The 24757-nt window shown below is 44.0% G+C and overlaps 1 protein-coding gene across 5 annotated transcripts in view; it reads left to right on the forward strand.

Moving 5' to 3' along the window:
- LOC112251310 (exocyst complex component 2) overlaps positions 1-24757 on the forward strand; it is a 93052-nt gene that overhangs the window by 48680 nt on the left and 19615 nt on the right. For all 5 annotated transcript variants that reach the window (XM_024422230.2, XM_024422231.2, XM_024422232.2 and 2 more), the window contains 12 exons: positions 2092-2211; positions 6261-6385; positions 6476-6544; positions 6655-6812; positions 13185-13306; positions 13890-13951; positions 14070-14150; positions 15741-15800; positions 17043-17104; positions 17198-17264; positions 18194-18310; positions 18828-18969. In XM_024422230.2, coding sequence (XP_024277998.1) covers positions 2092-2211; positions 6261-6385; positions 6476-6544; positions 6655-6812; positions 13185-13306; positions 13890-13951; positions 14070-14150; positions 15741-15800; positions 17043-17104; positions 17198-17264; positions 18194-18310; positions 18828-18969 — 1185 coding nt within the window. The remainder of the gene's footprint in view (positions 1-2091; positions 2212-6260; positions 6386-6475; positions 6545-6654; positions 6813-13184; positions 13307-13889; positions 13952-14069; positions 14151-15740; positions 15801-17042; positions 17105-17197; positions 17265-18193; positions 18311-18827; positions 18970-24757) is intronic.

Here is a 24757-nt window from a genome sequence, read left to right on the forward strand (position 1 = left end):
CCGGTGCACAACTGAGCAAGTAGACAAGTACATTAGGTGACCCCGGGATGCTGGCCTTCTAGGCAAAGTTGCAAAGAAAAACCATATCTCAGACTGGCCAATAAAAATAAAAGATTAAGATGGGTTAAAGAACACAGACACTGGAGAGAGGAACTCTGCCTAAAAGGCCAGCTTCCCGGGGTGGCCTCTTCACTGTTGACGTTCAGGCTGGTGTATTGTGGGTACTATATAATGAAGCTGCCAGTTGAGGACTTGTGAGGCATCTGCTTCTCAAACTAGACACTAATGTACTTGTCCTCTTGCTCAGTTGTGCACCGGGGCCTCCCACTCCTCTTTCTATTCTGTTTAGAGCCAGTTTTCTCTGATCTGTGAAGGGAGTAGTACACAGCATTGTATAGGATCTTCAGTTTCTGGGCAATTTCTCACATGGAATAGCTTTCATTTCTTAGAACAAGAATAGACTGATGAGTTTCAGAAGAAAGTACTTTTGTTTCTGGACATTTTGAGCCTGTCATCGAACCCACAAATGCTGAGAGACCTCGCTACTGTTATTTTTCACTGTCTTTTTACTGTTGTTTTTATTTCTTTACTTAGCTATTGTTCACCTAATACCTTGTTTTACACTGTTGGTTAGAGCCTGTAAGTAAGCATTCCACTGTAAGGTCTACCTACACCTGTTGTATTCGGCGCACGTAACAAATAAACTTTGATGCTCCAGATACTCAACTAGTTTAAAGGTCAGTTTTATAGCTTCTTTAATCAGAACAACAGTTTTCATCTGTGCTAAAATAATTGCAAAAGTGTTTTCTAATGATCAATTAGCCTTTTAAAATGATAAACTTGAATTAGCTAACACAACGTGCCATTAGATCACAGGAGAGATGGTTGCTGATAATTGGCCTCTGTATGCCTATGTAGATGTTCCATTAAAATCAGCCGTTTCCAGCTACAATAGTAATTTACAACATTAACAATGTCTACGCTTTATTTCTGATCAACTTGATGTTATTTTAATGGACAAAAAAATGTGCTTTTCTTTCAAAAACGAGGACATTTCTAAGTGACCCCAAACTTTTGAACGGTAGTGTGTATATATATATATACAGTACCAGTCATAAGTTTGGACACAAATACTCATTCAAGGGTTTTTCTTTATTTTGACTATTTCCTACATTGTAGAATAATAGTGAAGACATCAAAACTATGAAATAACACATATGGAATCATATAGTAACCCGAAAAGTGTTAATGGAAGGAAGTCCCTGCAGCAATGTTCCAACTTCTAGTGAAAAGCCTTCCCAGAAGAGTGGGGGCTGTTATAGTAGCAAAGGGGGGACCAACTCCATATTAGTGCACAGGATTTTGGAAGGAGATATTCGATGAACAGGTGTCCACATACTAATGGTCATATAGTGTATTTTTCTATTTGGTCCTCAAACTTGAACTCAACTCTGAGGTGAAAATGGGGCGTTTTCCACGAACCGGAATACGCAACATCACTCTCCCTCATCTGATTGGTCAGGTAGGTGGGCTTTCTGAGCCAGCATACACTGCCTCATCTGATTAATTGAGTTGGCGGGCTTTCTGACTTTGTGGCTGTGGTAACTAGTGATGTCCCATCTCGTGGAGAGCAGCACTGTAGCTCTCTTTCCCCATCTAGTGGAGACTGGAGCGCAGTAAGTGGCCTGATCAGGCCAGCGTAATCTGTCCCAGATCCAACAGACATCACTCTGCCCAGCTAAACTGAATTCACCTCTGCCTTGTACAAACCCACTGCCCTCTCCTCAGCTCCCCTTTGCTCCCTTCTCCTCCTCCTCTCTCGCTCATCACTCTGAAACAACGGGGCATTCTCTGCATCGCCGGCAAGGGGAGAGAAGGATCAGAAGACAAATAAAGAAAGGAGGAGGGGATTGTTTGGTGTGAAAGCCTGCTGAGATTATTGAGGAATGTGGAGTTATTATGAAAACGGTTGATTTAATCTCTCAAGTATTTGATCCTGTGGGTTCATCTCTCTCTCTCTACCTCTCTCTCTCTACCTCTCTCTCTTTCTCTCTACCTCTCTCTACCTCTCCCTCTATTTTGCCATCTCAGTGGGGTTGGGGGCCATAGCCCTGGATCTAGAGGGGGACCCTCGCCCGTCGGCCCTCAGCAGGATCAGGGACACAGCTTCTCTGAAGAGGGGGTGCAGTCTGCGTACCCCCCGCCCCAGCAGTGAGTAACACTAGCTACACTATATAAACTCAGCAAAAAAAGGAACGTCCTCTCACTGTCAACTGCGTTTATTTTCAGCAAATGTAACGTGTAAATATTTGTATGAAAAAAACATGATTCAACAACTGAGACATTAACTGAACAAGTTCCACAGACATGTGACTAACAGAAATGGAATAATCTGTCCCTGAACAAAGGGGGGGGTCAAAATCAAAAGTAACAGTCAATATCTGGTGTGGCCGACCAGCTGCATTAAGTACTGCAGTGCATCTCCTCCTCATGGACTGCGCCAGATTTGCCAGTTCTTGCTGTGAGATGTTACCCCACTCTTCCACCAAGGCACCTGCAAATTCCCAGACATTTCTGGGGGGAATGGCCCTAGCCCTCACCCTCCGATCCAACAGGTCCCAGACGTGCTCAATGGGATTGAGATCCGGGCTCTTTGCTGGCCATGGCAGAACACTGACATTCCTGTCTTGCAGGAAATCATGCACAGAACGAGCAGTATGGCTGGTGGCATTGTCATGCTGGAGGGTCATGTCAGGATGAGCCTGCAGGAAGGGTACCACATGAGGGAGGAAGATGTCTTCCCTGTAATGCACAGCGTTGAGATTACCTGCAATTACAACAAGCTCAGTCCGATGATGCTGTGACACACCGCCCCAGACCATGACGGACCCTCCACCTCCAAATCAATTCCGCTCCAGAGTAAAGTCCTCGGTGTAACGCACCTTCCTTCGACGATAAATGCAAATACGACCATCACCCCTGGTGAGACCAAACTGCGACTCGTCAGTGAAGAGCACTTTTTGCCAGTCCTGTCTGGTCCAGCGACGGTGGGTATGTGCCCATAGGTGACATTGTTGCCGTTGATGTCTGGTGAGGACCTGCCTTACAACAGGCCTACAAGCCCTCAGTCCAACCTCTCTCAGCCTACAGTCTGAGCACTGATGGATGGATTGTGCGTTCCTGGTGTAACTCAGGCAGTTGTTGTTGCCATCCTGTACCTGTCCCACAGGTGTGATTTTCAGATGTACCGATCCTGTGCAGGTGTTATTACACGTGGTCTGCCACTGCGAGAACGATCAGCTGTCCGTCCTGTCTCCCTGTTGCGCTGTCTTAGGCGTCTCACAGTACAGACATTGCAATTTATTGCCTTGGCCACATCTGCAGTCCTCATGCCTCCTTGCAGCATGTCTAAGGCACATTCACGCAGATTAGCAGGGACCCTGGGCATCTTTCTTTTGGTATTTTTCCGTCAGTAGAAAGGCCTCTTTAGTGTCCTAACTTTCATAACTGTGACCTAAATTGCCTACCGTCTGTAAGCTGTTAGTGTCTTAATGACCATTCCACAGGTGCATGTTCATTAAATGTTTGTTTCATTGAACAAGCATGGGAAACAGTGTTTAAACCCTTTACAATGAAGATCTGTGAATTTATTTGGATTTTCACGAATTATCTTTGAAAGACAGGGTCCTGAAAAAGGGCCGTTTATTTTTTTGCAGAGTTTATATATATATTTATATATATATATATATATATATATATAAAATATAGATATATTTTATTTTGTGTTTTTATTTAACCTTTATTTAACTAGGCAAGTCAGTTAAGAACAAATTCTTATTTACAATGACGGCCTACACCGGCCAAACCCTGGACGACGCTGGGATTGGGAGTCCTATGGGCCTCCCAATCACGGTCGGTTGTGATACAGCTTTAGAATGCTGCGCCACTCGGGAGCTCAATTTGTCTAGGACCAAAAGGCTCCTTAACAGCTTCTACCCCCAAGCCATAAGACTGCTGAACAATTAATCAAATGGCCACCGGAATATTTACATTGACCCCCCCCCACCCCGCCATTTGTTTCGTACACTGCTGCTACTCGCTGTTTATTATCTATGCATAGTTACTTCACCCCTACCTATATGTACAAATTACCTCGACTAACCTGTACCCACGCAAATTGACTCGGTACCGGTACCCCGTGTATATAGCCTCGTTATTGCTATTTTATTGTGTTACTTACATTTTTATAAACTTTCGTTTATTTGGTCAATATTTTCTCAACTCTTCTTGAAATGCGCTGTTGGTTAAGGGCTTGTAAGTAAGCATTTCACGGTAAGGTCTACACTTGTTGTATTCTGCACACGTGTCAAATAAAGTTTGATTTGATTACAGTACAGTATAACAATATATCAAGTTAAATCAAGTCAAATGTGTCACATACACATTTTTAGCAGATGTTATTGCAGTTGTAGCTGTCACGAATCCCGCTTCCTGAGTCTGTGTTTGCCTGTGTTTCTGTCCTGGAGTGTGTTTCCGGTGTCCTGGAACGCACCCTGTCTGGTTGCCGGGCGAATTAGCTTGTTGGGAGATCATGTTCACCCGCACCTGTATCCCATCAGTAATCTGCACACCTGTCCTGATCATCACCTCTCCCCTTCAAAAGCTCTGACCTGACATCCATTCCCTGCCGGATCGTTAGCCATGAACACCATTCACCCGGAACCCAGACCCCATCCATGTCTGCTCGTTGCCAGTGTGTTGTTATCCATTGGATCTGCCTATCCACTCCCATCAACCCACCTCCGCTGCCCGCTCCTCCACCCGGAACTATCTACCTCCACGTTCTCATTAATTAATAAATACTCACCATCTTCTTACTCACCTTGTCCTGGTCTGCTTCTGGGTCCAATTCTGGTAAACCCTGACAGTAGCGAAATGCTCGTGTTTTTCCAGCTCCAACAGTGCAGTAATATCTAACAATTCACAACAATACATATAAAGTAAAAGAATGGAATTAAGGAATATTTAAATATTAGGATGAGCAATGTCAGAGTGGCATAGACTAAAATACAGTAGAATAGAATACATTATATGAGATGAGTAAAAAGGCAAAATATGCAAACATTATTAAAGTGACTAGTTCCATTATAAAGTGGCCGGTGATTTCAAGTCTATGTAAGTGGGGAAGCAGCCCCTAAGGTGCAGGGTTACGTAACCGTGTGGAAGCCGCCTAGTGATGGCTATTTCACAGTCTGATGGCCTTGAGATAGAAGCTGATAGAAGCTGTCTCTCGGTCCCAGCTTTGATGCACCTGTACTGATCATGCCTTCTGGATGATGGCTCGGGTGGCTGTTGTCCTTGTTCATCTTTTTGGCCTTCCTGTGACATCGGGTGCTGTAGGTGTCGATGGAAGGCAGGTAGTTTACCCCCAGTGATACGTTGGGCAGAACGCACTACCGCCTGGAGAGCCCTGCGGTTGCGGGCGGTGCAGTTGCCGTACCAGGCGGTAATACAGCCCGAGGGTGTGCTCTTAATTGTGCATCTGTAAAGGTTTGTGAGGGTTTTAGGTGCCAAGCCAAATTTCTTCAGCCTCTGGATGTTGAAGAGGCCCTGTTGCGCCTTTTTCACCACACTGTCTGTGTGGGTGGACCATTTCAGATCGTCAGTGATGTGTACGCCAAGGAACTTGAAGCTTTCCACCTGCTTCACTGCGGTCCCGTCCCACTGCTGGCCCGTAGGACAGTGTGCAGTGCGATGGCGATTGCATCGTCTGTGGATCTATTGGGGTGGTAAGCAAATTGAAGTGGGTCTAGGGTGTTCGGTAAGGTAGATATGAACCTTAACTAGCCCCTCAAAGCACTTCATGATGACATAAGTGAATGCTACGGGGCGATAGTAATTTAGTTCAGTTACCTTTGCTTTCTTGGGTACAGGAACAATGTTGGACATCTTGAAGCAAGTGGGGACAGCAGACTGGATAGGGAGAGATTGAATATGTCCGTAAACACTCCAGCCAGCTGGTCTGTGTATACTCTGAGGACGTGGCGAGGGATGCCGTCTATACACACACTACCAGCGATTCTCAACCTGTGTTGTGGACAATGTAGATTTGTAACGCTTCATCGTGAACTATACTTTATGTACAACACTATATTACTCCACTCCATTCTCTTGTCCCTCTGTAACCTGTCTGCTTGTGGTCTGTAACCTGTCTGCCTGTAACCTGTCTACCTGTGGTCTGTCTCCTGTGTGTGTTGTAGCCTGGCGTTATGAGACGCCCCAGCAGGTGCAGTTTGTGGAGAAGCTGTCGGACGTGGTGATTGGCCAACTGCCCAACTTCTGGAAGCTCTGGATCTCGTACGTCAACGGCAGCCTCTTCAGCGAGGTACACACACACACACACACACATATACACATACTCTCTGTACACACCTATATCAGTCCTCAAGCACTGTGTCTGTTGTTTTTTAAACAGACTGGTGAGAAATCTGGACAGGTGGAGAAATCGAAGAAGAATGCCAGACAGAGACAGAACGACTTTAAGGTACGTTTTGTTGAGTTAGATATACTTTTGGTAAACCTCAGAAGACTCTCTTTCTGCGTGTAGTTTTACTTCCTGAAATGGTTTGTGTTATATATTTGATATGTCTGTAGAAAATGATTGAGGAGGTGACCCATCGCCTGGTGAAGCTGGTGAGAGGTGCTCTCCTCCCCTCTACTCTGACTGAGCTGGAGCTGAGGCTGTATGGGGGCTGGGAGAGTAAGACTGAACTCACTGGACCCTGGCTCACACAGGTCATACACACTGTCAGGTATGGACACCTCGCTCTAGTGTATTGATAATGGCGCCAGAGAGAATGGCTGCAGTTTTACGGTCTCCTAACCAATTGTGCTATTGTGTGTGTTTTTTCGCATTATTTGTAACTTATTTTGAACATATTGTTTCTGCCACCGTCTCTTATGACCAAAAAAAGCTTATAGAAATCAGGACAGCGATTACTCACCTCGTATTGAGAGACGATTTGTTCTTTAACTAGTCGGACGAGAAGTATTTACTCCAGACACCCGACAAGTCCCTCATCCCTGTCATTCGCTGGAGAAAGAGACAGGGATATCGAGGACGAAGGTCGAGGTGCCTTGTAAGGGTCCGGCGGCAAATGGGTAATTTGCATTTACCATTGGTCCTATCAGCCAACGTACATTGGATAAAAAAATATACAAACTACAAGCACGTATATCCTACCAACGGGACATTAAAAACTGCAATATCCTATGTTTCATTGAGTCGTGACTGAACGACAACATGAATAACATACAGCTGGCGGGACACACTGTCCCGGCAGGATAGAACAGTAGCCTCTGGTAAGACAATGGGTGATGGTCTATGTATATTTGTAAACAACAGCTGGTTCACGATTTCTAAGGAAGTCTCAAGGTTTTGCTCGCCTGAGGTAGAGTATCTCATGATAAGCTGTAGACCACACTATTTACCAAGAGAGTTTTCATGTATATTCTTCGTAGCTGTCTATTTACCACCACAAACTGATGCTGGCATGAGGACCGCACTCAATGTGCTGTATACGCCCATAAGCAAACAGGAAAACACTCATCCAGAGGCGACGCTTCTAGTGGCCGGGGACTTTAATGCAGGGAGACACAAATCCATTTTACCTCATTTCTACCAGCATGTCACATGTGCAACCAGAGGGAAAAAACTAGACCACCTTTACTCCACACACAGAGACTCATATATACAAAGCTCTCCCTCACCCTCCATTTGGCAAATCTGACCATAATTCTATCCTGGTTCCTGCTAACAAGCAAAAACTAAAGCAGGAAGCACCAGTGACTCGGTCAATAAAAAAATGGTCAGCTGAAGCAGATGCTAAGCTACAGGATTGTTTTGCTAGCACAGACTGGAATATGTTCCGGGATTCTTCCGATGGCATTGAGGAGTACACCACATCAGTCACTGGCTTCATCAATAAGTGAATCGATGATGTCGTCCCCACAGTGTCTGCGTACATTTCCCAACCAGAAGCCAAGAATTACAGGCAACATCTGCACTGAGGTTACGTGTAGAGCTGACGCTTTCAAGGAGCGAGACTCTAACCCGGAAGCTTATGAGAAATCCCGCTATGCCCTTCGACGAACCATCACACAGGCAAAGCATCAATACAGGACTAAGATCGAATCGTACTTCACCGGCTCCGACGCTCGTCGGATGTGGTAGGGCTTGCAAACTATTACAGACTACAAAGGGAAGCACAGACGCGAGCTGCCCAGTGACACAAGCCTACCAGACGAGCTAAATTACTTGTATGCTTGCTTTGTGGCAAGTTACACCGAAACATGCATGAGAGCATCAGCTGTTCCGGACGACTGGGGGATCACACTCTCCGTAGCCGATGTAATGCCTTTAAACAGGTCAACATTCACAAGGCCGCAGGGCCAGACGGATTACCGGGATATGTACTCTGAGCATGCGCTGACCAACTGGCAAGTGTCTTTCCTGACATTTTCAACCTCTCAATGTCTGAGTCTGTAATACAAACATGTTTCAAGTAGACTACCATAGTCCCTGTGCTCAAGTACACTAAGGTAACCTGCCTAAATGACTACCGACCCGTAGCACTCACATTTGTAGCCATGAAGTGCTTTGAAATGCTGGTCATGGTCCACATCAACACCATTATCCCAGAAACCCTAGACCCACTCCAATTTGCATACCGCCCCAACAGATCCACAGATGATGCAATCTCTATTGCACTCCACACTGCCCTTTCCCACCTGGACAAAAGGAACACCTATGTGAGAATGCTATTCATTAACTACAGCTCAGCGTTCAACACCATAATGCCCTCAAACCGTATCACTAATCTAAGGACCCTGGGACTAAACACCTCCCTCTGCAACTGGATCCTGGACTTCCTGATGGGCCGCCCCAGGTGGTAATGTTCGCTAACAACACATCCACCACGCTGATCCTCAACACGGGGCCCCCAGGGGTGCGTGCTGAGTCCCCTTCTGTACTCCCTGTTCACTCATGACTGCATGGCCAGGCATGACTCCAACACAATCATTAATTTTGCTGATGACACGAGTGGTAGGCCTGACCGCTGACAACGATGAGACAGCCTATAGCGAGGAGGTCAGAGACCTGGCCGTGTGGTGCCAGGATGACAACCTTTCCCTCAACGTGATCAAGACAAAGGAGATGATTGTGGAATACAGGAAGAGGAGGACCGAGCACACCCCCATTCTCATCGACGGGGCTGTAGTGGAGCAGGTTGAGAGCTTCAAGTTCCTTGGTGTCCACATCACCACCAACCTATCATTGTCCAAGCACACCAAGACAGTCGTAAAGAGGGCACAACAAAACCTATCCCCCCTTAGGAGACAGACAAGATTTGACATGGGTCCTCAGTTCCTCAAAAAGCTCTACAACTGCACCACTGGTTGCATTACTGCCTGGTATGGCAACTGCTCGGCTTCTGACCGCAAGACACTACAGATGGTAGTGCGTATGGCCCAGTACATTACTGGAAGCTTCCTGCCATCCAGGACCTCTATACCAGGCAGTGTCAGAGGATCGCCCTAAAAATTGTCAAAGACTCCAACCACCCTAGCCATAGACTGTTCTCTCTGCTACTGCACGGCAAGCGGTACCGAAGCGCCAAGTCTAGGTCCAAGAGGCTTCTCAACAGCTTCTACCTCCAAGCCATAAGACTCCTGAACAGCTAATCAAATGGCTACCTAGACTAAACAGCAGAAAAAGAAACGTCCTCTCACTGTCAACTGTGTTTTTTTTCAGCAAACTTAACGTGTAAATATTTGTATGAACATAAGATTCAACAACTGAGACATATACTAAACAAGTTCCACAGACATGTGACTAACAGAAATGGAATAATTTGTCCCTGATCACAGGGGGGTCAAAATCAAAAGTAACAGTCAGTATCTGGTGTGGCCTCCAGCTGCATTAAGTACTGCAGTGCATCTACTCATGGACTGCACCAGATTTGTCAGTTCTAGCTGTGAGATGTTACCCCACTCTTCCCCACTCTGGCCCTAGCCCTCACCCTCCGATCCAACAGTTCCCAGGTGTGCTCATGGGATTTTTGCTGGCCATGGCAGAACACTGACATTCCTGTCTTGCAGGAAATCACGCACAGAACGAGCAGTATGGCTGGTGGCATTGTTATGCTGGAGGGTCATGTCAGGATGAGCCTGCAGGTAGGGTACCACACGAGGGAGGAGGATGTCTTCGCTTTAACGCACAGCGTTGAGATTGCCTGCAATGACAACAAGCTCAGTCCGATGATGCTGTGACACATCGCCCCAGACCATGACGGACCCTCCACCTCCAAATCGATTCCGCTCCAGAGTACAGGCCTCGGTGTAACGCACCTTCCTTCGACGATAAACGCGAATCCGACCATCACCCCTGGTGAGACAAAACCGCGACTCATCAGTGAAGAGCATTTTTTTCCATCCTCTCTGGTCCAGCGATGGTGGGTTTGTGCCCATAGGCGACATTGTTGCTGGTGATGTCTGGTGAGGACCTGCCTTTCAACAGGCCTACAAGCCCTCAGTCCAGCTTCTCTCAGCCTATTGTGGACAGTCTGAACACTGATGGAGGGATTGTGCGTTCCTGGTGTAACTCGGGCAGTTATTGTTGCCATCCTGTACCATGTCCGGATGTACCGATCCTGTGCAGGTGTTGTTACACGTGGTCTGGCACTACGAGGACGATCAGCTGTTCATCCTGTCTCCCTGTAGCGCTGTCTTACGCATCTCACTGTACAGACATTGCAATTTATTGCCTTGGCCACATCTGCAGTCCTCATGCCTCCTTGCAGCATGTCTAAGGCACATTCACGCAGATTAGCAGGGACCCTGGGCATCTTTCTTTTGGTATTTTTCCGTCAGTAGAAAGGCCTCTTTAGTGTCCTAAGTTTTCATAACGGTGACCTAAATTGCCTACCGTCTGTAAGCTGTTAGTGTCTTAATGACCGTTCCACAGGTGCATGTTCATTAATTGTTTATGGTTCATTGAACAAGCATGGGAAACAATGTTTAAACCCTTTACAATGGAGATCTATGAAGTTGTTTGGATTTTTACGAACTATATATGGGAACCTATATGTACAATTGAAGTCGGAAGTTTACATACACTTCGTTGTAGTCATTAAAACTTGTTTTTCAACCACTCCACAAATTTCTTGTTAAAACAAACTATAGTTTTGGCAAGTCGGTTAGGACATCTACTTTGTGCCTGACACAAGTTATTTTTCAAAAAATTGTTTACAAATAGATTATTTCACTTATAATTCCCTGTATCACAATTCCAGTAGGTCAGAAGTTTACATACAGTATACTAAGTTGACTGTGCCTTTAAACAGCTTGGAAAATTCCAGAAAAGGATGTCATGGCTTTAGAAGCTTCTGATAGGCTAATTGACATAACTTGAGTCAATGGGAGGTGTACCTGTGCATGTGTTTCAAGGCCTACCTTCAAACTCAGTGCCTCTTTGCTTGACATCCTGAGAAATTCAAAATAAATCAGCCAAAACCTCAGGAAAAAAAATTGTAGACCTCGACAAGTCTGGTTCATCCTTGGGAGCAATTTTCAAACGCATGAAGGTACCACGTTCATCTGTACAAACAATAGTGCGCAAATGTAAACACCATGGGACCACGCCATCATACCAGTCAGGAAGGTGACATGTTCTGTCTCCTATAGATGAACGTACTTTGGTACGAAAAGCGCAAATCAATCCCAGAACAACAGCAAAGGACCTTGTGAAGATGCTGGAGAAAACATGTACAAAAGTATCTATATTCACAGTAAAACAAGTCCTATATTGATATAACCTGAAAGGCCGCTCAGCAAAGAAGAAGCCACTGCTCCAAAACCGCCATAAAAAAGCCAGACTGCGGTTTGCAACTGCACATGGGGACAACGATCATACTTTTTTTTAGAAATGTCCTCTGGTCTGATGAAACAAAAATAGAAATGTTTGGCCATAATGACCATTGTTATGTTTAGAGGAAAAAGGGGGAGGCTTGCAAGCCGAAGAACACCATCCCAACTGTGAAGCACGGGGGTGGCAGCATCATGTTGTGTGGGTGCTTTGCTGCAGGAGGAACTGGTGCACTTCACAAAATAGATGGCATCGTGAGGTGGGAAGATTATGTGGATATATTGAAGCAAAATCTCAAGACATCAGTCAGGAAATTAAGCTTGGTCGCAAATGGGTCTTCCAAATGGACAATGAGGGTTAAATATCAGGAATTGGGAAACTAAGTTTAAATGTATTTGGCTAAGGTGTATGTATACTTCCGACTTCAACTTGTTACCTCGACTAATAGGTGCCACCGCACATTGACTCTGTAACGGTAGCCCCTGTATATAGCCTTGCTATTGTTATTTTACTGCTGCTCTACAATTATTTGTTGTTTTTATTTCTTATTTTTTTAATCTTCTATTTTTTTTTTTTACTTAACACATATTTTTCTTAAAACTGCACTGTTGGTCAGGGGCTTGTAAGAAAGCATTTCACTGTAAGGTCTACTCCTTGTATTGTATTCGGCGCATTTGACAAATACATTTTTATTTTATTTGATACACGCTGTCAGGTATGCACACCTCACTCTAGTGTTATACACACTGTCACGAATGGACATCTCACTCTAGTGTCATACACACTGTCAGATATGGACACCTCACTCTAGCGTCGTACACACTGTCAGGTATGGACACCTCACTCTAGCGTCGTACACACTGTCAGGTATGGACACCTCACTCTAGTGTCATACACACTGTCAGATATGGACACCTCACTCTAGTGTCATACACACTGTCAGATATGGACACCTCACTCTAGTGTCGTACACACTGTCAGATATGGACACCTCACTCTAGTGTCATACACACTGTCAGATAAGGACACCTCACTCTAGTGTCGTACACAGTCAGATATGGACACCTCACTCTTGTGTCGTACACACTGTCAGGTATGGACACCTCACTCTAATGTGTGTTTGTGCGAGCATGTGTGTGTCAATGACTTTATCCCCCATATTCTAGACCCCCAATCCCTCCTCCACTAAAATGTTCTCTTTCTCGCTCTCGTCTCTCCTCTCTCGTCTCTCCTCTCTCTTGTCTCTCTCGTCTCTCAGAATCATTTTTGAAGCTCTGGTTGCTCTGGAGATCCCTAATGATCTGCTGCAGGTGATCCAGGATCTACTGTTGGAGCTGAGACACCACTGTCTACTGGTCACCCTGCACCACACCGCAGGGGGTGAGGGAGGAGGGGAGGGAGGGGAGGGAGGGGATGGGAACTGAGACATCACTGTCTACAGGTCTCCCTGCACCACACCGCAAAGAGTAAGAGAGAAGGAGATATGGGAGGGAGGGAGGAGAGGGGAGGAAGGAAGGAAGAGGAAAGGGGACCTGAGACATCACTGTCTGGAAGAAAGGGGCAGAAGGAGGAGAGAGATGGAGAAAGGGGCAGAGGTGGGTTAGGTAAGGTGAGGTTAGGTTAGTGAAAGAGAAAGTGTTTGTGAAAGGGGGTTTTGTGGTTAAACTCTGTTGGTCATTCTGACTGTGGCCCTAGATCTATAGAAACTCAGGTTGATAGTAACAGCTCATGTGGTTTTGAAGGTAGTCATTCACTAGTTTAGAGGGTCATTTCACTTTCTTTTGTGGTCTTCTACCAAACAGTTCTATTTAAAATGTCATGTGAACTGATCATGGCTCTTCACTTGTTCACGAGTATGTAGTATCATTATTTAATTTGATAGTGATCAAAAATAATGGGAAATGGCAAAAGCACACATTTGTTGCCCCTACAGTGATTTATGTTGGTGTATGCATTTTGTCAGATGTCAAAAGGCTTGCAGAGAAAGAGGACTGGGTCGTAGACAATGAAGGAATCACCAGCTTGGTAAAATTATATTTACTATACTTTGTGATATATCATTATTTATTTTATAGTAAGATATGATGAAAAATATGACATGGTATAATCTATATATCTGATTTGTGTGTTGTGTCGTGTGCAGCCAGCCCAGTTTGAGCAGTGCATGGTGCAGATGCTGCAGTCACTCAAAGAACCCATGGAGACCAAACCTGGGGAGGTCAATGTAAGGAACACACACTATAACAGAACCTCTTTCATCTATGTGAACTACTCTTTTTATGTATGTGAATTGCACTGAACAATCATATAAATGCAACATGCAACAATTTCAAAGATTTTACTGAGTTACAGTTCATATAAGGACAAGAATACATTCATTAGGCTCGAATATATGGATTTCACATGACTGGGATTACAGATATGCATCTGGTGGTCACGGATACCTTAATAAATATGGTAGGGGCGTGGATCAGAGAACCAGTCCGTATCTGGTGTGACCACCTTTTGCCTCATGCAGCACGACACGTCTCCTTTGCGTGGAGTTGATCAGGCTGTTGATTGTGGCCTGTGGATTGTGGGAACTGGAACACGCTGTCGTGCACATCGATCCAGAGCATCCAAAACATGCTCAATGTCTGGATGGAATGCAGGCCAAGAACTGGGAGATGTTCAACTTCCAGGAATTGTGTAGAGATCCTTGCGACATGGGGCCGTGCATTATCATGCTGAAACAGTTGATGGCGGTGGATGAATGGCACGACAATGGGCCTCAGGATCTCATCACGGTATCTCTGTGCATTCAAATTGCCATCGATAAAATGCAATTGTGTTCATTGTCCATAGCTTATGCCTTCACATACCATAACCCGACCACCACCATGGGGCACTCTGTTCACAACATTGACATCAGCAAACCGCTCGCCCACACGACACCATACACGCTGTCTGCCATCTGCCCGGTACAGTTGAAACCGGATTCATCCGTGAAGAGCACACTTCTCCAGCATGCCAGTGGCAATCGAAGGTGAGCATTTGCCCACTGAAGTCGGTTATGACGCCAAACTGCAGTCAGGTCAAGACCCTGGTGAGGACGACGAACATGCAGATGAGCTTCCCTGAGACGGTTTCTGACAGTTTGTGCAGATATGATTCGGTTTTACAAACCAGCAATTTCATCAGCTGTCCTGGTGGCTGGTCTCAGACGAACCCGCAGATGAAGAAGCCATATGTGGAGGTACTGGGTTGGCGTGGTTACACGTGGTCTGCGGTTGTGAGGCCTGTTGGATGTACTGACAAATTCTTTAAAACAATGTTGGAGGTGGCTTATGGTAGAGAAATTAACATGAAATTCTCTGGCAACAGCTCTGGTGGACATTCCTGCAGTCAGCATGCCAATTGCATGCTCCCTCAACTTGAGACATCTGTGGCTTGTGTTGTGTGACAAAACTGCACATTTTAGAGTGGCCTTTTATTGTCCACATCACAAGGTACACCTGTGTAATGATCATACTGTTTATTCAGCTTCTTGATATGCCACACCTGTCAGGTGGATAGATTATCTTGGCAAAGGAGAAATGCTCACTAACAGGGATGTAAACAAATTTGTGCACAAAATTGGAGAGAAATAAGCTTTTTGTGCGCAAGGGACATTTTTGGGGATTTTGTTTTTTCAGCTCATGAAACATGGGACCAACAACCTTACATGTTGTATTTATATTTTTGTTCAGTATGAATGGTGGTGTATTGGACCACATTACTGCGTGGTAGTTGGATGTATGCAGTCTGCTGTCTCACCTTCCCCTCCTGTCTTCAGATCCTTCAGTTGGATCAGGCCCAAGATCAAGCCTCAGAGCTCTGTGTGGACATCATGAGGGTACTGTACAGTCACTACAGACTAGGTTTACACAATATTTCACCACAATAATACAGAGTAGAGATTAAGATTACGGTATAGTTCAACATAGGTATCCCTTCAGTTTACTGGTACTGTAGTTAGCATGAATTTATGGTACTACTGTCACAAGAGAATAGGTTTACAGTATATTTCACTCTAGTGAAGGGTCACAGGTAGTTTATTGCTACAATGCTCAAATTCAGTAGGCATTTAGGACCGGTTTCTAGGACACAGATTAAGACTAGTCCTGGACTGAAAAGGCACCTTCAATGGAGAATCTCCATTAAGAATGCTTTTTAGTACTGGATTAGGCTTCATCTATGTCCGGGACACTGGCCCTTAGATTATTGTAGCCTTTTACCTTTGTAGCAGGAATGGACCAGGAAGCTCTGTGAGAGGATCATGAAGGTATACTACTATAGAGTAAAGATAAGGATTACATCATATTTCGCCATAGGAATATCTATAGTTTACTAGTAGTTTACTGTAGGTCTACAGTGCAAAAATTCAGTTGAAATGTATTAATTATTGTAGACTTGTACTTTCTGAGCAGGTTCAAGAGCAGGTGAAAAAGCTCTAAGGATAAGGTACTGTATGGTACAGAGTAGATACGCGACTAGGATTACACCATAGGAATCCCTACAGATTATAGGTCAGGGGTAGGCAACTACATTCAGCCGCGTGCTGATTTTTTGACTGAGTGGATGGTCAGCGGGATAGAATATAATTCTAATAATTTGAACACTGAAAATTGACCACAACTAAGCCCAAAAAGAGATTGTATTTCAAATAAAAATATAATTTTATACCTTGATTACATTGATCACATGACACATGACACGATCACATGACAATTTGTTTTACAACAAACAATTCCGTTGCAGGGTGGTTTTGGCCCACGGGCCGCCTGTTGCCGACCCGTTATATGTAGTTTACTGTAGGTTTACAGTGCAGTCCATTCGCTCCACTCCTTTTTAATATAGTCGACTGTTACTGTTGTCTGAGTGACTGACCTGTCTCTGTGACACTGACCTGTCTCTGTGACGCTGACCTGTCTCTGTGACGCTGACCTGTCTCTGTGACGCTGACCTGTCTCTGTGACGCTGACCTGTCTCTGTGACACTGACCTGTCTCTGTGACACTGACCTGTCTCTGTGACACTGACCTGTCTCTGTGACGCTGACCTGTCTCTGTGACGCTGACCTGTAACATCCCTTCCAGGTGTTTGTCAACTGCCTGGAGCAGCTGAGCAATAAAACAGATGGAGACATCGACACTTCGCAGTGAGTACAGGCAGGGACTTTACATCCAGTGTCATTTTGTGTGTGTCTGCCTTAGTGTGTTTTTGAACTCCTTATGTGTGTGTGTATTCTTAGTATATCAGTGGACCTTGCCTCTCCAGACCCATTCAGTGGCCTTCAGGAAGACTTCTGTGCAACACTGGTAAGAAGATCTGATTTTTCTCAGACTGAGACTACAGGTCTCAATTGAACTCAATCTACCTCAATCTCACACTACAGGATTACCAATGTCAAAGAGCATTCTCAATTAAGGTTATTTTTCTTACAATCTAACCCCCCTACACACCCACACACACGTGTATCTCCTTCACTGGTAAACCAAACCAATCTGTTATGATACTGTTTCCTGGTTGTGGACAGGAAGCAGACAACCTAATTTCTTGTATATGTGTCCAGATGAGAGTGAATGGGCCTGGGTGTGTAGTGAAGGGGAGAGGAGGAAGAGGAAGGGGAGTTTTTGGTAAAGGGAAATAGAGCAGGGTGCAGATGGGGTTTCCCCTGATCTCTGATCTCTAGCAGAGCTGAGTCGATGAGACAGCCAGACAATATTCAGGGCACATGTCAGAGTTCAGGCCTACAGAACCACCTTAAGACATTAGTATATGGTGTACCAGACATCTCACTGAAATACAGTAAGGCCTCAGAGAAACTGTGGGCTGGTAGGCCATAGATTGACATGGTCTACAGAGACTGGACGTGTTGAAAAATAATAGAAGAAGACTAGAATTCTTATAATAAAAGGAGTTGCCAAAGTAACCAAATTATTTGAGATTGTCTATTAAGACCAGAACCTCTCCTCTTTTAGGAGTGAACACTACCTGTTACACTAATCCTGTCAGTGAGGTTGTCAGTGAGGTAACTGTTATAATTGACCTTGTATCATTGAAGAAAACCCGGGGTGTAGTATGGCGTCAAACAGCATCTTAGTCAATTCCAGTAAAACAGGGATGGAGTCGATGATGAGATTAACTGACAGATGCTCAGACACAATCGCTCAACATAACAAATCCAACATCCTGAACTTTCTACGGGTGTGTGTGTGGGTGTGTGTGCATCTCTTTCTCTCTATAGGAGCAGCGTCTGCTGATAATCCTGAGTAACTGTCAGTACCTGGAGAAACACACCTTCCTTAACATGGCTGAACACTTTGAGAAACATGGTTTCACCGGGACTGACAAGATCACACAGGTTAGTAGAGAGGACACACACAAACACAGACACAAACAGACACACACACAGTTAACTGTCAGAAATCGCAAACAGTTAACTGGCTCCTTAGATGTTTTGGTGTTTAGTTTTTGGTGTTCTTTGAAGAAGAAGATTTGTCACCAAAGAACTGATGAGAAATGATGTTTTGGGACAGAACTATTACTCGCTCTTTCTCTTTAAACAGCTAAAGGTCAGATCTGAGTCAAGTCTCCTTCTCTCTCACACACACACTCATACAGACAGATATTGGTTGGCTGTTCCTGTAAAAACAGGTAAACGGCTTGTGTTTTTTAGAAACATGGCCTGTAAAGCAGTTGGTTCAAAACCAGGATCTATATTGTGACTATAAGAACATAAATCAAGTTCCTGTAAAAGCACTTTGTGACAGCTGCTGATGTAAGAATAGATTTCTAAGTACATTTCATTGAAATTTGATTGATGTCTCTCTCCTCTGCTCCCAGGTGTTGATTAGGTTTGTCTCTACCTCTGTTTCCAGGTGAGTGTCCATGCAGTGAAGGAGCTGGATGAGAGTCTGTTTGATGCCTACATCGAGAGGAAGTCAGATCCCATCGTAGGATCCCTAGAACCAGGCATCTACGCTGGATACTTCGACTGGAGGGACTGTAGTACACCTACAGGTACACACACACACACACACAGATATACGCTGCTACTTTGATTTATTTTATATAACCTTTATTTAACTAGGCAAGTCAGTTAAGAACAAATTCTTATTTACAGTACACCAGCAGGTACACAGAAATGTATTTCTAGAATTTTTATAATTTTCTCTCTGCATTGTTGGGAAGTAAGCATTTCACTGTTAGTCTACACCTGTTGTTTACCAAGCATGTGACAAATGTGATTTGATTTGATCTGCCCTGTCTACATCCATTGGCGTGACTGCACACCTTTTTTACACACCTTAATCACAGGACATTATGGACTGAGGCCAGTATTCAAACCAACACAGATTAACCACCTGTACACGGCGATAGACTTTTAAATGCAATTTCCCAGACATTTGTGGAGATTGCATTCTCAATGTCGAGTTCTTCCACCAAGCCACAGATGTAACAGAGAGAGGGGGGTTTACCCATAATAACCCTTGACCTATCTAGCCTCTTGGGCTTATCTCCAAAAGCAATAAACCTTACGGCTGTCTGGGGAACATTATGGCAGAGGTTTTCAAACTGGGGTCTGCAGCCCCCTAAGGTTCCATAGAGGCACTGCAGGGGTTCTGCTAAATTATTTTATGAATATCACTAGCTTCAACAGCATACCATATGTCTCTGCGTCCAGTATGAAGGAAGTTAGTGGTAGTTTCACGAGCCAATGCTAAAGCATCAAGTTTGATTAGTCGTATGTACGTATACACATGGTATACACAGTCCAATGAAATGCTTACTTGCAGGTTCCTTCTCCACAAGCCAACAACAATAAGAAATTATAAAAGATAAGAATATGAACATAAAGTAAATGGCTCAGTAGAATATAATAACATTTTAGCATTCGTATAATACATGAAGCATTCGTATAATACATGAAGGCACAATTTATAGTCCAATATTTACACATGTTTTGGAAAAGCTGGGATTGTTTAAATTGTGCAGTATTTAGCAATCATAATAAGAGTCTGGCAGCAGCAGTTGTGATGTGTGTGTTGCGTGAATGTACAGTACCAGTCAAAAGTTTGGACACACCTACTCATTCAAAGGTTTTTCTTTATTTTTACTATTTTTTACATTGTAGAATAATAGTGAAGACATCAAAACTATGAAATAACACATATGGAATCATATACAAACCAAAAAGGGGGGTATACAGAAGATAGCCCAATTGGTAAAAGGCCAAGTCCATATTATGTCAAGAACAGCTCAAATAAGCAAAGAGAAACAACAGTCTATCATTACTTTAAGACCTGAAGGTCAGTCAATCCGGAAAATTTCAAGAACTTTGAAAGTTTCTTCAAGTTCAGTCGCAAAAACCATCAAGCGCTATGATGAAACTGGCTCTCATGAGGACCACCACAGGACAGGAAGACCCAGAGTTACCTCTGCTGCAGAGGATAAGTTCATTAGAGGTAACTCCACCTCAGATTGCAGCCCAAATAAATGCTTCACAGAGTTCAAGTAACAGACACATCTCAATCTCATCTCACATCAACTTTTCAGAAGAGACTGCGTGAATCAGGCCTTCATGATCCAATTTCTGCAAAGAAACCACTACTAAAGGACATGAAATAAGAATAAGAGACTTACTTGAGCCAAGAAACACGAGCAATGGACATTAGACCGGTGAAAATCTGTCCTTTCGTCCAAATTTGAGATTTTTGGTTCCAACCGCTGTGTCTTTGTGAGACGAAGAGTAGGTGAACAGATGATATCCATATGTGTGGTTCCTACGGTGAAGCATGGAGGAGGAGGTGTGATGGTGTGGGGCTGCTTTGCTGGTGACACTGTCTGTGATTTATTTAGAATTCAAGGCACAGTTATTCTGCAGCGATACGCCATCCCATCTGGTTTGCGCTTAGTGGGACTATCATTTGTTTTTCAACAGGACAATGACCCAAAACACACCTCCAGAATGTGTAAGGGCTATTTGATCAAGAAGGAGAGTGATGGTGCTGCATCAGATGACCTGGCCTCCATAAACCTGACCTCAATCTAATTGAGATGGTTTGGGAGGAGTTGGATTGCAGATTGAAGGAAAAGCAGCAAACAGTGCTCAGCATATGTGGGAACTCATTCAAGACTGTTGGAAAAGCATTCCTCATGAAGCTGGTTGAGAGAATGCCAAGTATGTAAAACTGTCAAGGCAAAGGGTGGCTACTTTGAATAATCTAAAATATGTTTAGATTTGTTTATCATTTTTTGTTATTTATGTGTTATTGATTCCATATGTATTATTTCATAGTTTGGATGTTTTCCCTATTATTCTACAATATAAAAAATATTTAAAAAATCTGAAAAACCCTTGAATGAGCAGGTGTGTCCAAACTTTTGTCTGGTAGTGTATATGTATGTGTGTGAGTGAGTGGATGAGTTAGCGAGTTAGCGAGTGAGCGCATGTGTGCTAAGGTGCGGAGAATCCGAGCAGGTGGTCAGTCCAGTTTAAGTGTTCAACAGTCTGATGGCTTGTAGATACCAACAGACTCAGAGACTGTTTCTATCAGACCTCATGCTCCGATGCCTGCCCGACGGTAAGGGAGTGAACTGCTCATGGCTGGGGTGTATGGGGTCCTTGATGATGCTGAGGGACTTCCTCATGCACCGTTTCAAGTAGATGTCCCGGATGGGTGGGAGCACGGTCCCAGTGATGCATTGGACCTTCTTCACCACACACTGGACGGACTTGTGGTCGTGGACAGAGTAATTCCTGTACCAGGCTGTGATGCAACCGGTCAGGACGCTCTCGATGGTGCAGAGGTAGTATTTGGAGAAGACCCAGGGTGACTTGCCCGATTTTCTTCAGCTGCCTTAGGAAGTAGAGACGCTGTTGCACCCTCTTGACAAGAGTGGTGGTGTTGTTGGTCCATGACAAATCCTCTGTGATGTGGGCGCAGTGAAACTTAAAACTGCTGACTCTCTCTACTGCACTCCCCTTGATGTGGATCAGGGCATGTTCCCTCTGCTTCCTGAAGTCAACAACTACTTTGCTGATGTTGACGGAGAGTTTGTTGTCCTGGCACCACAATACCAGTTCACATACCTCCTCCCTGTGGTCTGCCCGTCATTATAATAGTAAAATAGTGATTTAGTCAGACATCATAGGCAGAAGCTCTATAGAGATGGCGACTTGGAATTAAATAGTAAAGTCATCAAATAAAACAAATATTTTATTAAAGTAAATTAATGTGAATAAATTATGGTTAATAAGCGATTAGCAGAAATGGGCAGTCACTACCATCATGACATTCAATCCGCATAGTACATTTAATGAAAAAAATAATAATTAAGGAAATCGAAAACCGTGATTTTATTTTTTCATAATCGAACCGAAACTGAACCAACCTCAAAAAGCACTAATCTCTCAGCACTAACTAAATGTCTCTGTGTGTCCTGAAGTTTTACGATGAACAGTGCTTGGATGTGCTTAGCCTGATGTTCAAACTTCACATACAGTCTACTCTTAGTCTACTCTGTATTAGGGCTGTGACGATACCAGTATCACAATATTTTTACCTTGGCAAATTAAATCACGAAGCAGATCAAACTTTTTTGTCCTTTAAAAACCTGCTGTATGTAAAATATAGTATGCTATAGCTGGGAAAATAAATAAATGTCACTCTGGATGACAACATAATGTTTGTTTCCAACATTAGGGCTGTTTTCCTAAAGAAGTTAAATCCACTTCCTGTTTTCTTTCATTGCCACGATACTGACGAGTATCGCAGTACTGGTATCGCCCCAGCCCTGTTGTTGTGGGTGGGGGAGCTCCTTGTAGGAAATGTCAAACCCTGAATCTTCAGGGAATTCTTCATACAATCATACACATACACTCTAAATTCAAGTGATGTTAGCAGTGACATGGACATATATCATTCTGGTCTGTCGTTTTGTGTGTATGCGCACACACACACACATACACACAGATGTGCTATGAGGCTGTGCACAGGTGACACTTGTGTGTGTTTTACGTACCTTAAAACAGGAAGTGTGTGTGTGCGCTCAGAGGAGCATAGCCCCACTCCCCTATGCTCCTCAATGTTCCAGGGAGAAAAGGTGGTGCCTTTTATGATTTTGTGTGTTCCGCTAAGGAAGACGCAGCAGCGCCTCTTCAACCTCAGGAGGCTGAAGAAATTCGGCTTGTCACCAAAAGCACTCACAAACTTCTACAGATGCACAATCGAGAGCATCCTGGCGGGCTGTATCACCGCCTGGTATGGCAACTGCACCGCCCTCAACCGTAAGGCTCTCCAGAGGGTAGTGAGGTCTGCACAACGCATCACCGGGGGCAAACTACCTGCCCTCCAGGACACCTACACCACCCGATGCTACAGGAAGGCCATAAAGATCATCAAGGACATCAACCACCCGAGCCACTGCCTGTTCACCCCGCTGTCATCCAGAAGGCGAGGTGTACAGGTGCATCAAAGCTGGGACCGAGAGACTGAAAAACAGCTTCTATCTCAAGGCCATCAGACTGTTAAACAGCCACCACTAACATTGAGTGGCTACTGCCAACACACTGTCAATGACACTGACTCTACTCCAGCCACTTTAATCATGGGAATTATGGGAAATGATGTAAATATATCACTAGCCACTTTAAACAATGCTACCTTATATAATGTTACTTACCCTACACATATGCATACGTTGATACTGTACTCTATATCATCGACTGCATCCTTATGTAATACATGTATCACTAGCCACTTTAACTATGCCACTTGGTTTACATACTTATCTCATATGTATATACTGTACAGATATCATCTACTGTATCTTGCCTATGCTGCTCTGTACCATCACTCATTCATATATCCTTATGTACATATTCTTTATCCCCTTACACTGTGTATAAGACAGTAGTTTTTTTTGGAATTGTTAGTTAGATTACTTGCTCGTTATTACTGCATTGTCGGAACTAGAAGCACAAGCATTTCGCTACACTCGCATTAACATCTGCTAACCATGTGTATGTGACAAATAAAATTTGATTTGATTTGATTTAATAGTGAAACAGGAACATTTGGGCTTTTTAACCACAGCTATAAGGAATAGGATATGATACTTTCACTGGCTAAACATGTGGGTAATTGGTGTGTGTATGCTGAGGCCTGCATTGCCAGTGGAACCAGAGAAAGACAACCTTCACTGGTTTTGGTCTTTTGTTTTCTCGTGGTAACACTCTTGCCCCCTGGAAGTATTCATCTTTAAAGCACCAGACACCAGACAATCATCTCATTTATATGTATTATATTGTCTTCTCAACATGACATTGGGGATGTGACAAGTGGAAACGTTTTCTTAACGACCATTTGTTAAAATGGTAAGAATTTTAAATAATATTCCATGTGAATTCACAATGCAGCTGTGCTGCTGCCAGCAACGCTGTGGGTATTATAGTACATCCCTTTCAGATGGTTAAGCATTGCACCTGTACTACCATTAAGGTACCTCAATTCCACCTTGTAAAGTTTGCATTTACTTCTCATTTAACTTCTCAAAGTATTGCCATACAGGACTTCACTGGTGTTGCTTGCCTTTCTCTGAAATGTTTCCAACTGTTAACCATGATGACATAGTGGTAGAGAGTCGACTCCAAAATTATTTCTCCACTCGTTGCATGTCGACTCCAGTGTTAACTCTCATTTCGAAGTGTCAAGATTCAGTATTTTTGAAACGGAGGAGACTGACTTGTTGCTGTACTTCCGAGAACACAAACAGTCGCATCTTTCATAGCGAGGGACAGAGACCG

Source organism: Oncorhynchus tshawytscha, linkage group LG05 (assembly GCF_018296145.1).
Source record: "Oncorhynchus tshawytscha isolate Ot180627B linkage group LG05, Otsh_v2.0, whole genome shotgun sequence".
In the NCBI taxonomy this organism is placed as follows: domain Eukaryota; kingdom Metazoa; phylum Chordata; class Actinopteri; order Salmoniformes; family Salmonidae; genus Oncorhynchus; species Oncorhynchus tshawytscha.